Raw genomic sequence first — 15,031 nt, 5'->3', positions numbered from 1 at the left:
CATGAAGCTGTATAGTGTTTTCTGAAAATGAACTTGGATTAGTTGTAAAAGCATTTTTCAAACTCTAGAGCAACCACTAAGAAAAAAATTAAAAACATAATGTATATGCTAAGAGACAAGAGAAAATGGGATCATATAAAACACTCAATTAAAACCACAGAAGACAGACAAAGAAGAGAAAAGGAGGAGGAGGAGGAGGAGAAGGGAGAGAAGAAGAAGAAGAAGAAGAAGAAGAAGAAGAAGAAGAAGAAGAAAGAAAAACAAGGGCAGCAATATAAAACAGTTAAAAATATGGCAAATATTAATCTAACTATAACAGTGATTAGTTTAACCATGAATGGTCTAAATAGACCAAGTAAAAGAGATTATCAGTGTTTATTGAAACAAAACAGAACATAACAAAAACAAACACAAACACACAAAACATTCCCAACTATATGTTGTCTACAAGAAGCCTGTTTAAAAAAAAAAGACACAGATGGGGAGGAGCCAAATGGCGGAACAGCATGGAACCTTTTTTTGTGTCTTGCATCCATGAAATACAGCCAGATCAACACTAAACCATCCTGCATGTATAGAAAACCGATTTGAGGATTAACACAACAATCTGCACCACCTGAACCACAGAACTCAGCAGGTATGCAGTGTGGAAAGATGAACTGGGGGAGAGAGAAGCCACGGAGGGCAGGGAGCTGTTTTTGCATGTGGAAGAGAGGACAGAGACGGGGGGAAAAATACGGGAAAAGAACCTACCCCAAAAGCAGCTGGAGAGAAAGTGGAAAACTGGAAACAGCTGCAGGGACTGAACTTAAAAGGGAGAAAGGAGAAAGGAGAGGGTTTAAATTCCATTAAGACTCTATAAACAGGGGGAGTGCAGAGTCTGAAACTCCACAGCTTGATACCTGGCGGTGCTCTGGTGGGAAGGGCAAATCCCCAGGAGCAGAGTGAAGTCCGGGGTCTTTGAGCCACACAGGGAGAGGAGGTTCCCCTGCTGGGAGTAAATCTGGTAGAGTTTGTGTGGCTCCCCCACAGGCAAAGGCCCTGGTGAGCCTGGGAGAACAACAATATTCACTTGGTGCTGGAACAAGGTCATTGGGGTGAAATCTGGTGCCAGATGCATGTTGTGATTTGCCATAATCCCTGAAATGCTGCTGCTATACAATCGCATGAACATTTTCTGGGGCAGGCTAGCACCCAGCTGCAGTCTCTGGGCATCGGCAGCAGCATGGTCCCATGAATGTTCCTGGATCAGCCAGCACCTGGGCCATTGCTCAGTGAGATCTTCCCCCAGAGGGGCAGAATGGGTCAAAGCCGCAATCCCTCAGAAGTAAGGGGTTGGAAAACACAGCAGCATCTGAGATAAAACTCAGGAGGGAGGTGCTGCCTGGGGCTTGGTCATGGACAGTGTAAAAGCGGGGAGCGGATGGAAGCTGAAGACAAAGGACAGGTGAGCAATTGCTGATCAGGGAGAACAGAGTTCTGATACTAGAGACTGGGTAGCTGGGTGATGCCATTTTCACCACTCCCGTGCATGAGTATACATACCTACAAGGGTCAAAACAATCCAACCCAGTAAGCTAAACAGCACCATCTAGTGGAGAACAGAGCCATTAAACTAGGCCCCGCCCAACTGGGCCAACCTCGCTCTTCAGGAACACAAGTCTCTCTGCCTGCTTAGTTTACGGACTATAAAGCACTTCCTAGTTTGACTTCCAGGTGAAACAGAAGTAATTTCAATTGTATTTCAGTCATTTCACTGGTCCATATTTCAATTTTGTTTTTGTTCCTTTTTTTCTCTCTTTCTCGATTCTTTCCTTTTCTTGAATACAGAAAGAGAAAAATTCATTTTTATTTTCAGTTTTTCTTAAAATATTAAAAAAATTTTTTCTACTATATTTTTTTACTTTTGTGTAATTTTTTTCAAATTCTATTTTGCTTCCATCATTTCATTTTACTCTATTTCAGTGTATTTATTTTTTCAAATTTTCAAACGATTCCTTTTTTTTGTTCTTTCCCCTTCTTTTCTCTAATCTATCAAGCCCTTTTCAACAACCAGACCAAAATACACCTAGGATCTAGCATCATTTATTTTATTTCTGTTTTGTGTTTGTTGTTTTTATTTTTTAATTTTAATTTTTTTTTAATTTTAATTAAAAAATTATTTAAAACTCATTAATTCCCTTCCTCCCTTTAAAATGACAAAATGAAGGAATTCACCCCAAAAGAACGAGCAGGAAGAAACAACACCCAGGGACTTAACTAACACAGATACATGCAAGATGCCTGAACCAGAATTTAGAATCATGATAATAGATTCTAATATCTATAGATGATAATAGCTAGAGTCAAAAATAGATTAGAATCCTTTTCTTCAGACATAAAAGAAGCAAAACTAGTCAGAATGAAATAAAAAATGCTATAACTGAGCTGCAATCTCAAATGGATGCCATGGCGGCAAGGATGGATGAGGCAGAGCAGAGAATCAGTGATTAGAGGACAAACTTATGGAGAATAATGAAGCAGAAAAAAAGAGAGAGACTAAGGCAAAAGAGCATGATTTAAGAATTAGATAACTCAGTGACTCATTAAAAAGGAACATCAGAATCATGGGGGTCCCAGAAGATGAAAAGAGAGAAAAAGGGATAGAAGGGTTATGTGAACAAATCATAGTGGAAAACTTTCCTAACCTGGGGAAAGACACAGACATCAAAATTTAGGAAGCACAGAGGACTCCCATTAGATTCAACAAAAACCGACCATCAATGAAGCATATCATAGTCAAATTCACAAAATACTCAGGCAAAGAAAGAATCATGAAAGCAGCAAGAGAAAAAAAGTCCTTAAGATACAAGGGAAGACAGCTCGGGTTTCCAACAGACCTGTCCACAGAAACTTGGCAGGCCAGAAAGGAGTGGCAGGATATATTCAATGTGCTGGATCAGAAAAATATGCAGCCAAGAATTCTTTATCTAGCAAGGCTGTCATTCAAAATAGAAGGAGAGATTAAAAGTTTCCCAGACAAACAAAAATTAAAGGAGTTTGTGACCACTAAACTAGCCATGCAAAAAATTTTAAAGGGGACTCCCTGAAGGGAGAAAAGATGAAAAAAATAAATAAAGACCAAAAGCAACAAAGACTAGAAAGGACCAGAGAATATCACAAGAAACTCCAACTCTACAAGCATTATAATGGCAATAAATTCATATCTTTCAGTACTCACTCTAAATGTCAATGGACTAAATGCTCCAATCAAAAGATGTAGGGTAACAGAATGGAGGAGAAAACAAGATCCATCTATATGCTGTTTACAGGAGACCCACTTTAGACCTAAAGACAACTTCAGATTGAAAGTAAGGGGATGGAGAACCATCTATCATGCTAATGGTCAATAAAAGAAAGCAGGAGTAGCCATACTTATATCAGACAATCTAGACTTTGAAATAAAGACTATAATAAGAGATGAAGAAGGGAATTATATCACAATCAAGGGGTCTATCCACCAAAAAGACCTAACAATTGTAAACATTTATGCTCCAAATGTGAGAGCACCCAAATATATACGTCAATTAATCACAAACATAAAGAAACTGATTGATAAGAGTACCATAACAGTAGGGGACTTCAACACCCCACTTACAACAATGAACAGATCATCTAATCAGAAAATCAACAAAGAAATAATGTCTTTGACACACTGGACCAGATGGACTTAACAGATATATTCAGAACATTTCATCCTAAAGCAGCAGAACATACATTCTTCTCCAGTGCACATGGAGCATTCTCCAGAGTAGACCGCATACTGGGATGTAAATCAGCCCTCAACAAGTACAAAAAGATCGAGATCATACTGTGCCTATTTTTAGACCACAATGCTGTATGAACTCAAAATCAACCACAAGTAAAAATTTGTAAATGTAACAAATACTTGCGACTAAAGAACATTATACTAAAGAATAAATGGGCTAACCAACAAGTTAAAGAGGAAATTAAAAAGTACATGTAAGCCAATGAAAATGATAACACCACAACCCAAAGCCTCTGGGATGCAACAAGGCAGTATTAGAGGAAAGTATATAGCAATCCAGGCTTCCTAAAGAAGGAAGGAAGGTCTCAGATACACAATCGAAACTTACACCTTAAACAGCTGGAAAAAGAACAGCAAATAAAACCCCAATCCAGCAGAACACAGGAAATAATAAATTTTAGAGCAGAAATCAATGCTATTGAAACAAACAAACAAACAAAAAACCAGTAGAACAGATCAATGAAACCAGAAGCTGGTTCTTTGAAAGAATTAGCAAAATTGATAAACCACTAGGCAGTTTGATCAAAAAGAAAAAGGAAATGACCCAAATAAATAAAATCAGGAATGAAAGGGGAGAGATCACAACCAACACAGCAGAAATAAAAACAATACTAAGAGAATATTATGAGCAATTATACGCCAATAAAATAGGCAATCTGGAAGAAATGGACAAATTCCTAGAAACATATACACTACCAAACTGAAATAGGAAGAAATAGAAAATTTGAACAGATCCACAATCAGTAAATAAATCAAATTAGTAATCACAAATCTCCCCAAAAAACAAGAGTCCAGGGCCAGATGTCTTTCCAGGGGAATTCTACCAAACATTTAAGGAAGAGGTAACACCTATTTTCTTGAAGTTATTCTGAAAAATAGAAATGGAAGGAAAACTTCAAAACTCTTTCTATGAATCCAGCATTGCCTTTATTCCAAAACCAGACAAAGACCCCACTAAAAAGGAGAACTATAGACCAATTTCCCTGATGAGCATGGATGCAAAGATCCTCAATAAGATATTAGCCAACCAGATCCAACAATACATTAAAAATTTTTTTTCACCACAACCAAATGGAATTTATACCTGGGATGCAGGGCTGGTTCAATATCCACAAAAACAATCAATGTGATTCATCACATCAATAAAAGAAAGGACAAGAACCACATGATCCTCTCAATAGATGCAGAGAAGGCATTTGACAAAATACAATATCCTTTCTAGATAAAAACCCTCAAGAAAGTAGGGATAGAATGATCATACCTCGATATCTAGAAGCCATATACGAAAGACCCAACACTAATATCATCCTCCATGGGGAAAAACTGAGAGCTTTCCCCGCTAAGGTCAGGAAAAAGGCAGGGATGTCCACTCTCACCACTGTTATTCAACATAGTATTGGAAGTCTTAGCCTCAGCAATCAGACAACAGAAAGAAATAAAGGCATCCAAATCAGCTAAGATGAGGTCAAACTAACACTCTTCACAGATGACCTGATACTCTATGTGGAAAATCCAAAATATTCCACCAAAAAACTGCTAGAACTGATTCATGAATTCAGCAAAGTTGCAGGATACAAAATCAGTGCACAGAAATCAGTTGAATTTCTATACACCAACAATGAAACAACAGAAAGAGAAATCAAGGAAATGATCCCATTTACAATTGCACCAAAAACCATAAAATAACTAGGAATAAATCTAACCAAAGAGGTAAAAAAATCTTTATACTGAAAGCTATAGAAAGCATATGAAAGAAATTCAAGAAGACACCAAAAAATGGAAAAATATTCCATGCTTCTGGATAGGAAGAACAAATATTATTAAAAATCTCAATACTCCCCAGGGAGTCTGGGTGGCTCAGTCGGTTGAGCAGCCGACTTCAGCTCAGGTCATGATCTCACAGTTTGTGGGTTTGAGCCCCGCATCAGGCTTTGTGCTGACAGCTTGCTCAGAGCCTGAAGCCTGCTTCAGATTCTGTGTCTCCTTCTCTCTCTCTGCCCCTCCTCTGCTCATGCTCTGTCTCTCTCTGTCTCTCAAAAATAAATAAATGTTAAAAAATTTTTTTAAATGTCAATACTGCCCAAATCAATCTACATATTCAATGCAATCCATATCAAAATAACACCAGCATTCTTCATAGAACTTGAACAAACAATCCTAAAATTTGTATGGAACCAGAAAAGACCCCGAATAGCCAAAGCAATCTTGAAAAAGAAAGCCAAAGCAGGAGGTATCACATTTCGGGAATTCAAGCTGTATTACACAGCTGTAATTATGAAGACAGTATGTTACTGGCACGAAAACAGACAGTTAGATCAACGGAACAGAATAGAGAACCCAGAAATGGGCCCACAAGTGTATGGGCAACTAATCTTTTACAAAGCAGGAAAGAATATCCAATGGAATAAAGACAGTCTGTTCAGCAAGTGGTGCTGGAAAAACTGGAGAGCAACATGCAGAAAAATGAACCTGGAATACTTTCTTACACCATACACAAAAATAAACTCAAAATGGAAGAAAAACCTAAATGTAAGACAGAAAGTATGCAAAAACCTCTTTGATCTTGGCCGCAGCAACTTTTTACTCAACACGTCTCCAGGGGCAAGGGAAACAACAGCAAAAATGAACTACTGGGACCTCATCAAAATAAAATTCTTCTGCACAGTGAAGAAAACAATCAGCAAAACTGAAAGGCAACCAACGGAATGGGAGAAGATATTTGCAAATGACATATCATAAAGGGTTAGTATCCAAAATCTATAAAGAACTTCTCAAACTCAACACCCAAAAAACAAATAATCCAGTGAGGAAATGGGGAAAAGACATGAATAGACACTTCTCCAAAGAAGACATCCAGATGGCCAACTGACACATGAAAAAATGCTCAACTTCACTCATCATCAGGGAAATACAAATCAAAACCACCAGGAGATATCACCTCACACCTGTCAGAATTGCTAACATTAACAACTCAGGCAAAAACAGATGTTGGCGAGGATGTGGAGAAAGAGGATCTCTTTGCACTGCTGGTGGGAATTCAAACTGGTGCAGCCACTCTGGAAATCAGTATGGAGGTTCCTCAAAAAATTAAAAATAGAACTACCCTACGACTCAGTAATTGCACTACTAGGTATACAAGGGATACAGGTATGCTCTTTCCAAGGGGCACACGCACCCCAATGTTTATAGTAGCACTATGAATAATAGCCAAATTATGGAAAGAGCCCAAATTTCCATTGATGGATGAATGGATAAAGAAGATGTGGTATATATATACAATGGAGTATTACTTGGCAATCAAAAAGAATGAAATCTTGCCATTTGCAAGTACGTGGATGGGACTAGAGGGTATTATGCTAAGCAAAATTAGTCAGCAAAAGACAAATATCATATGACTTCACTCATATGAGTACCTTGAGACACAGAACAGATGAACACAAGGGAAGGGAAGGAAAAATGATATAAAAACATGGAGGAGGATGAAACCTAAGTGACTCTTAAATATGGAGAACAAACAGAGGGTTACTGGAGGGGTTGTGGGAAGGGGGATGGGCTAAGTGGGTAAAGGGCATTAAGGAATCTATCCCTGAAATCATTTTTGCAGTATATGCTAACTAACTTGGATGTAAATTTAAAAATAAAGAAAATAAAAATAAAGAAAATTAAAAAATAAAAGTAACAACACACATAGATTAAAGGTAACGGTATGGAGAAAAGATATACTATGCTAATACTAATCATAAGAAATCTTGAGCAGCTATACTAATTTCAGACAAAGTAGACTTTAGAACAAGTAAATTATCAGGGATAACGAGATGCCTTGTATAAGAACAAAAAGCAAATTTCTCTGACAGATAACACACTTATTTCTCTATGTCTTGGTAAGTATTCCATAATCTGCATGGAGGACAAGATCTATCCTACTGTAAAGTGTTTCAAGGAAGCAAAAATACTTCTTGTGGCTTTTCAAAAATACTTTCTGTGGTCTCTTCTTCTCCATGAAGTGGAATGAAGAGAAAGACCACCCATTTTGTGTAAGTTGGAGATGCTGGCAACAGGGAAGACCAGATCAACAAGGCTTATTAGAAGGAAGGTATCTACCATCATTATTTTTATAATTTGGTCAGTTAATAAACAATGACTGCTTTTAAACTGAAAAAAACTTTTATAATTATAATTATACAATGACTCTCAAAGAGGGCATGACAATCTTTAGTGTGTAATGCACATAACAATAGGACATCAAAAAAACATGAGGAAAAAACTTATAGAACTGCAAAAGAAATAGTTGAAACCACTATTATAGTTAGAGACTTCAGCTCCCCTTTATCATAAATGGACAGATCCACCGGGCAGAAAATCAGTAAGGACATACTAAAGAGTACCCTCAATCAAATTGTGTCTAATTGACATCTACACAATACTTCATCCCAAAACAGTACAATTCACATCCATCTCAACCTCACATGGAACATTTGCCAAGATAGACTGCATTGTGGGCCATAAAACACACCTTAACAAATTTAAAAGAGCATATAAATCATACAATATATGCCCTCAGATCAAATGGAATTAAATGGATTCTCAGGAAAGGTCATCGTCCTCTATGTCTCAGTCCTCTGAATGAAAATAAGAATATGGTGCTGAGCTCCCTATTCCAGAATGTGTGACCTATACCCCGAGCTCATCCTGTGGGAAGAAAGACTCTGATCCACTTAAAAGCATCCAAGGCATCTTATATGAGTTTAAGATGTAGAGAAAGGTAGGTCACAAATGGTATTTCCTGTGGTCTCTGAAATCCATAACTATATAAAATTTGAAGGCATAATATTTAACACCTCCAAAATATGGGTTTGAATCCCTGGTTCATCAGTGACTAACTGTGCAACCTTAAGCAAGTCACTCTACCTCTCTGAGCTTCAGTGTTGTCAATTATAAAATGCATATAATATCAGTACCTTTTTCATTGTGTTGCTATGAGGATTAAATAAACTGATGCATCTAAGTATTTAGCACAGTGTCTGGAACATAACAAGTGCCCTATAATGGTACCTAATATTAGTACCTACATTTCCTATTTCATGAACCTCCTATGTGCCTGGTCCTATGCTAGGTATTGTCATGGAGAAGGAGCCAAAAGAAGAAGCATTATAAGCTCTGTTTTCAGAGGGCTTAATACCTGTATGGAAGATGAAAATATTCTATATACGACAGTCAGCACACAATCTGGGACAGGGAATATCTGGGACTAGGGGCATGGGTCAGAGTAAGCAATCAAGGAAGGGCTGCCCAGAGGGGCAACTGAAGGAACAGTGAAGATATGAATAAGTAAAGGGGAAGTGGGAAGGTCTGTTATCTAAAGGGCACAACAAGAGCAAAGTTGTGGAGAAAAAAAATGGAATCTGAATTATCTGGAGGATAATGATAAGATCAGCCTGGAAGAAATGGAGGATGAGGTAAAAGAACAGATTACATAGGGCGAAACCAAAGCATGCAAAGTCACTGAAAGGAAGTGATAAAGACCTAGAATCATAAAGCTCCTAAGCTTTACGGTCCTGGAATCACTGAATCTTGGGTCATGGGATCCAGGAACCATAGAATACACAGGATCCTAGCACCCTGAAAGCATACAGTTTGAACCTTCTAGGCCACCACTGTCTACTAGAACTATCTTGATGATGGAAGTGTTCTAAAATTCTGAGGTGTCCAATACAATAGCGACTGCCCTCGTGTGGTTATTGAACACTTGAAATGTGGCTACTGCAAATAAAGAAACAAAATTTAACTTTTTAAATTTTAACTAACTTACACTTATTTTTTTTAAGTTTATTTATTTTGAGATAGAGAGAGAGAGACTGTAGGCAGGGGAGAGGCAGAGAGAGAGGGAGAGAGAGAACCTTAAGCAGGCTCTGTGCTGTCAGTGTGCAGGCCAATGCAGGGCTCAATCCCACAAACTGTGAGATCATGACCTGAGGGGAAATCAAGAGTCAGATGCTTAACTGACTGAGCCACCCAGGTTCCCCTTAACTAACTTACATTTAAATAGCTACATGTGGCTAGCAGTTACCATTGGACAATGCAGTTTTAGGCTTGAACCACAGGGTCTACTATAGAATTTTGACCTGAGAATTTTAGACGTACAGAGTGCTGGAGTCAGAGAGTCTTAAGACTATACAACACTTAGATCTTAGTACCTTGTATAGAAATAACCTTTCAGACTTGAGCAAGACCTCAAGCCTTGATCCATCTCCTTCACTTTATCCATATCCCACAGTCTAAAAAGGCCACGAATAGGATCCTTGGTGGCCTGCAAGCCAATGACTACTTCAGCATCACCATCTTTTCTGAAATGGTTAGTTTCTGCAAATCTGGAGGCTCCATCCAGGCCACCATCCAGAATGTCCACAGTGCCAAGGACTAACTGAATCACATGGAAGGTGATGGTTGTGTTAAACTTACCCACTCAAATGGAGGGGTTGTGGTAATGTGGGGAATTCTTGAAATGCTTCCTTCATTCCCTCATCCATCTCACCTCTCACAATACCTGAAATATCACTATTATATTTTATACAAATATGTTCCTTCATCCTTCTGTGTTCCTTTTCCTAGTATAAAGAGCAAGGCTCTATATATTTTAGGGCACATTCCTCTTTGGCCCTGAGTTTCTTCCTCTTTAAAGCACATACTCAGAAGAATTTGCCAACACTTTTATAAATCAATAGTCTACATATTCATTTCAAAGCATTTGGTCAAGCTGCTTCCCTGATTCTTGCTTTTGATCAATCATCTCTCAGAAAATTACTGAAGTCTCCCCCGCCTACCCCTCTTGTCAACTCAGCCCTTTCTTCCTTTCTTCCCCTGTAGCATAGAGGTGGGGTTGCTCTTCTTGGGGAGCTTCCAGTCTAACTAGAGAATTATATACCTCCACAGGAAACAGGCAAATCATAATCTGAGACAAAGAGCGATAAAAGCCAAGGACATGTGGGCCCCACTGCCATATCTCAGGGAGCCTGAGAGAAGATAGGGAAGGATAGCAACAGAAACAGTCTGAGAAAAAAATGAGGAGAAATGACTGAGCCTGAGAGGTTAGTGAGGTGCCCAGTGTGTTTGCAATGGGGATAAAAATAACTAGAAAAGATGGTATCACAGTCTGCTTCCCAACGAGGGACCAACATCAGTGCAGCTCTGCTGGAAGTTGCTTCAGTGCTAAACCATAGCAACAAAGAGGCTTGGTGGGGCCCCAATGTGGGGAGAAATCTCTCTCATCGTCTTCCTGATAGATGAGGAGCCAATGTGATGAACCCCAGTGTGATCCTTTCCAACATCTGTCAGGCGCCGGGCTACAGGATGTCCCTTTTCAGTTTGGCCTTTGAGGATAAGGTTGACTTCCCCCTGCTGTGTTACCTATCCCTGGAGAATTGGGGAGCAGCTCAGTGCATATACAAGAACACTGATGCAGCCTTACAGCTGGAGGGCCTCTATGAGGAGATCTCCATGCCTTTTCTGGTAGACATGCATCTGGACTACCTGGAAAGCTTCGTTGAGGCCTCCCCTTGGGCCCTTTTCCCCAATTACTTTGGTGGCTCAGGGTTGGTGGTGACAGGACAGATTCAAGCAGGCAAGTGGTAACTGGGCATCCATCTGGCAGCCCGTGGCCTCAAGAGTCAGCTTCTTATGGCCTGCCACAGTGAGGTGGCCACCAACAGCAGCAAGAAGAAATTTGGTTTCTCAGAGGAGCCAGTCTACAATGTAGCCCACTTCACCTGCGGTCTCTTGGCCAACCTCACCATTGGAGAGTTGCTGGAGGCATACTTCCAAGCCCATGACACCTGCACTCACCACCTTCTGGGAGCCAAAGTCCTCAATCTGTCCCTTGAATACAACTTTGTTACTCTTCTGACTTCACTGGTCATGGTGTAGTCCAAGGAGGCAAATGAGAAGGCCAGGATACAGACTTGCACCACGGCTGGACCAGGCACCATTATGCCCTCATCCACCAGCAGGTATGGCCTAGAGACAGGCATAGCCCGGCCAGCCTTGCACCCAAGGTCTCTCCCAAATCAAGCCTTGTGAAACTAAGATTCTGCTTATTCTCAACTATTCCTGCCTCTACAACAATTATGCCCAGTTACAAGGAGTGGGAGCCATTGATTCAGAGCACCACTACCCTGTCCAGTACACCCAAATCCCCCAAATCCAGCACAACAGGATTCTGGCACCTTGGTTCAGCTAACTCTCAGAACAAAAACTGCTGCTGTTGTGTCCTCAAATTATGGTGCCCTATTGCTTCTGAAGCCCAGTGTACCATCACACCAGAATCCTGGTACCCTATTACCCATGAATCCCAAGACAAAAGTCCCACATCTAAATCCTGTCACCCTATCCCAGCACAAAGCTGACACTATGAAACATGTTATTCTACTGCACTATAAACATGGTGCTCCATCACAACCCAAACTGGATACTTCATCACACCCAAAACCTAGGGTACTCATATCGCAGTCACCCAAAAGCTTGCCACAGCACAAGCCTGGAGTCTCAACACTTCAGATACCCAAATTTCTACTACACATTAGACCAAAGTTTACTTCTCACAAGACCCCACACAACCTGCCACACCCTAAACTCAGGATCCTCTTACCTAAGACCCTTAAAATCCCATCACCTCTTAAACGAGTACCCCATCTTCCCCAAATTACCCAAGCTTATCATTTTCCAAACTTAGGACCCCAATCTCCAATAAACCCCAAACTCCATTATCCTCCAGACCTGCCAGACATAGGCCCCACCTCCTCAGAATCCAAGCACATTCACAAGCACAATCTCAAGTCCCACAAGTCCTAGCAGTACCATGACCACATCTGTCCTTGGAGAACCCCGCCCTATTCCCTTTAACCCCCCCCCCACCCTCTCTGCTGCCCCCAGAAGGTTCTGGCATCAGCAAGACCTGCCGCTGGGGCCCCAAAGCACCAGGCAAATTCTGGGAATATCTGTGTCAGAAGCCCCAACAATGATCCTACCCAGAAGCTCCAGGCCTATGCCAGAGGGCAGCTTCCCAAACCTGCCAGTCTTGTTATCTTCTAGCACCTTCCCTGAAGTGGTCAGCCTACTCCATCTCCCTGAGGAGCTAGAGCTGCTGTCCAAGGCAATGTTTGTGGAGTCTTTGAACCCACTGGTTTTCTGTACATTCCTCACTCCTGACAAAGATGGTGAGAGCCATGAGCAAGAAGTCAAGCCATGAAAGGGAGGTATGAATGGAGAGCAGCAGGAACTGGGAGTGTACAAGGCTTGTACAGATTCTAGTGATAGTACATTTGCCTGCTTGCTTGCTTTGAGACTTTGAGACTTTGAGACTCTTAACCTATCTGGGCCTCAGTGCGTAAGCACGGAATTAGAGGTTCTGAGAGAAGAGTGATCTTAAGACTGGGAAGGCTAAACAGAAATGAACTGGACAAGCTGCAGCTTTGACATTTGCTTTGTTGAACAAGAGAATTGCTCATGCTTCCCAAGCAGGGAAGGGATACAAGTTTATAAATGGAAGCATCACTGGGAAAGACAGTTCTGAATAGTTCTTTTGTGCTCTGTAAACAGCTCTGCTTAAGGAAAAAGGTATAAAAAATTGGAAAAGATAATAAGAACTATCTTTAAATTTTCCAAAGACTGTGAAGTAATGACAGCTAACATTTTTTAATTCTTCTTATGTGCAGGTACTGCTCTACATATTGTATTTATAGTCTGTTATTTAATCCTCACACACACAAAAACTACCTGTTAATATCTGCATTTTACTCATGGGGAAACTGAAACACAGAGAGGTGAAGTAACTTGTTTCATGCCACACAACGAATAAGAGATTTGAACCTACATAATCTGGTCCTAGACTGAATGTGCTCCACCACTCCACTAATTATTCTGCCTTCCTAAGAGGAGTGACATTTCCTGGGTGAACTTATAGGCCAGAATTAGAACAAGTTGGTGGTGGCAGTAAGTCACAGAGATACAAATTTGGGCATGAGATCCTCGACATGCCCCTCCTGCTCACTACCCACCAATATCTCATCCATCTTCAATTTTTGACAATGTTACCTCTGACATATTTGCCAAATGAACCCACTTATCACCACCCCAACTGTCACTGTCTTAGGGAAGACTACCATTGTGTCTCCCTTAGAAAACCATTCCAGCCTCCTCACTGGCCTCGCTTTTTCTTCTCTTAGGAGATTTTCTTTGCTATTCTCCCCCCAACAGCAAAGGGATCACTTAAAAACAAAGATTACTTCATGTCCCTTTCTTACTTAATCCCTGTCAGGGGTTTTCTGTAACACCTACAATGAAGTCCACAGTCCTCTTTATAGCCTATACGGCCCTGTGTGATCTGCCTTCTATCCCATACTTCTCACTTTCTCCCACTCACTCTCTGAACTCTAGCCCCACTGGCTTCCTTTCTGGTCATCTAATGGACACTGCCTCACTTCTATCTCCACTCAGGGACCTCTGAAGCTGTTCCCTCTGTTTTGATAATTGCTCTGATATACCTTGCTCTGCCCCCTGCCTGCCATCCTCAGCTCAGATGTCCTTCCCACCCTCCCCTCCAACTACCCCAGACTTCATCAAATATTTATAATTCCCTCAGTCACTTTATTATTTTTCCTTTTATCATTTACCACCATGGGTAATTATACTTTCATTCATGTCTATCTCCTCGACTAAAATATAAGCTTCACCAGGCAGAAATCATGACTGTCTATTTTTATCTCTATATCTCTGATACTTAAAGAGTGCCTGAATGAATGAGTGAATGAATGATGAATGCATAAATGCTATGAGGAATAATTTTGAACATAATTGAGCTTGAAAGATTAAAATGTTGTGGAGAGAGCATAATAGTCCAGTCGTGGCAATGTACAGGTCAAATTGGGAAGCCAATGAAGACTCTCCCAATCAGGAGGAAGGTATGCTCTTTGGTGGGGCCAGGGTATATTTTCCCTGGGAATGTGAAGGATTTCCCTCATTTCTTTTGTGCTTGGTAGGAAATCCACTTTAGGATGACAATTCTGAGGAGATCCTAGGAGGAGCTGGAGGCAGCACAAAATCTCAGGGAAGTTCTGTGGGGCTATCAAAAAGTGAAAAAAAGTTTCTTTGACAAAAATCCCTAAGCTTTCATTTCCATTCAGTTAAAATTCTCACAGGCGTTGTGTGAGCCCAGAGAAGGAAAAGTGTATT

General features: G+C 40.4%; 1 protein-coding gene across 1 annotated transcript in view; it reads left to right on the top strand.

Annotated features, from left to right (window-relative positions):
* Positions 1-15,031, top strand: part of ITIH6 (inter-alpha-trypsin inhibitor heavy chain family member 6) — a 139,987-nt gene that overhangs the window by 117,752 nt on the left and 7,204 nt on the right. Inside the window, 7 exon segments of the mRNA XM_053891361.1 lie at positions 10,083-10,254; positions 10,974-11,852; positions 11,855-11,978; positions 11,980-12,487; positions 12,490-12,595; positions 12,598-13,017; positions 14,839-14,941. Coding sequence (XP_053747336.1) covers positions 10,083-10,254; positions 10,974-11,852; positions 11,855-11,978; positions 11,980-12,487; positions 12,490-12,595; positions 12,598-13,017; positions 14,839-14,941 — 2,312 coding nt within the window.

The sequence above is a fragment of the Panthera pardus genome, unplaced genomic scaffold (genome assembly GCF_024362965.1).
Source record: "Panthera pardus isolate Hobbes unplaced genomic scaffold, ASM2436296v1 HiC_scaffold_27, whole genome shotgun sequence".
Taxonomy (NCBI): Eukaryota; Metazoa; Chordata; class Mammalia; order Carnivora; family Felidae; genus Panthera; species Panthera pardus.
The sequence above is the reverse complement of the archived record's forward strand: the minus strand, read 5'-3'. Positions and strand labels throughout refer to the sequence as shown.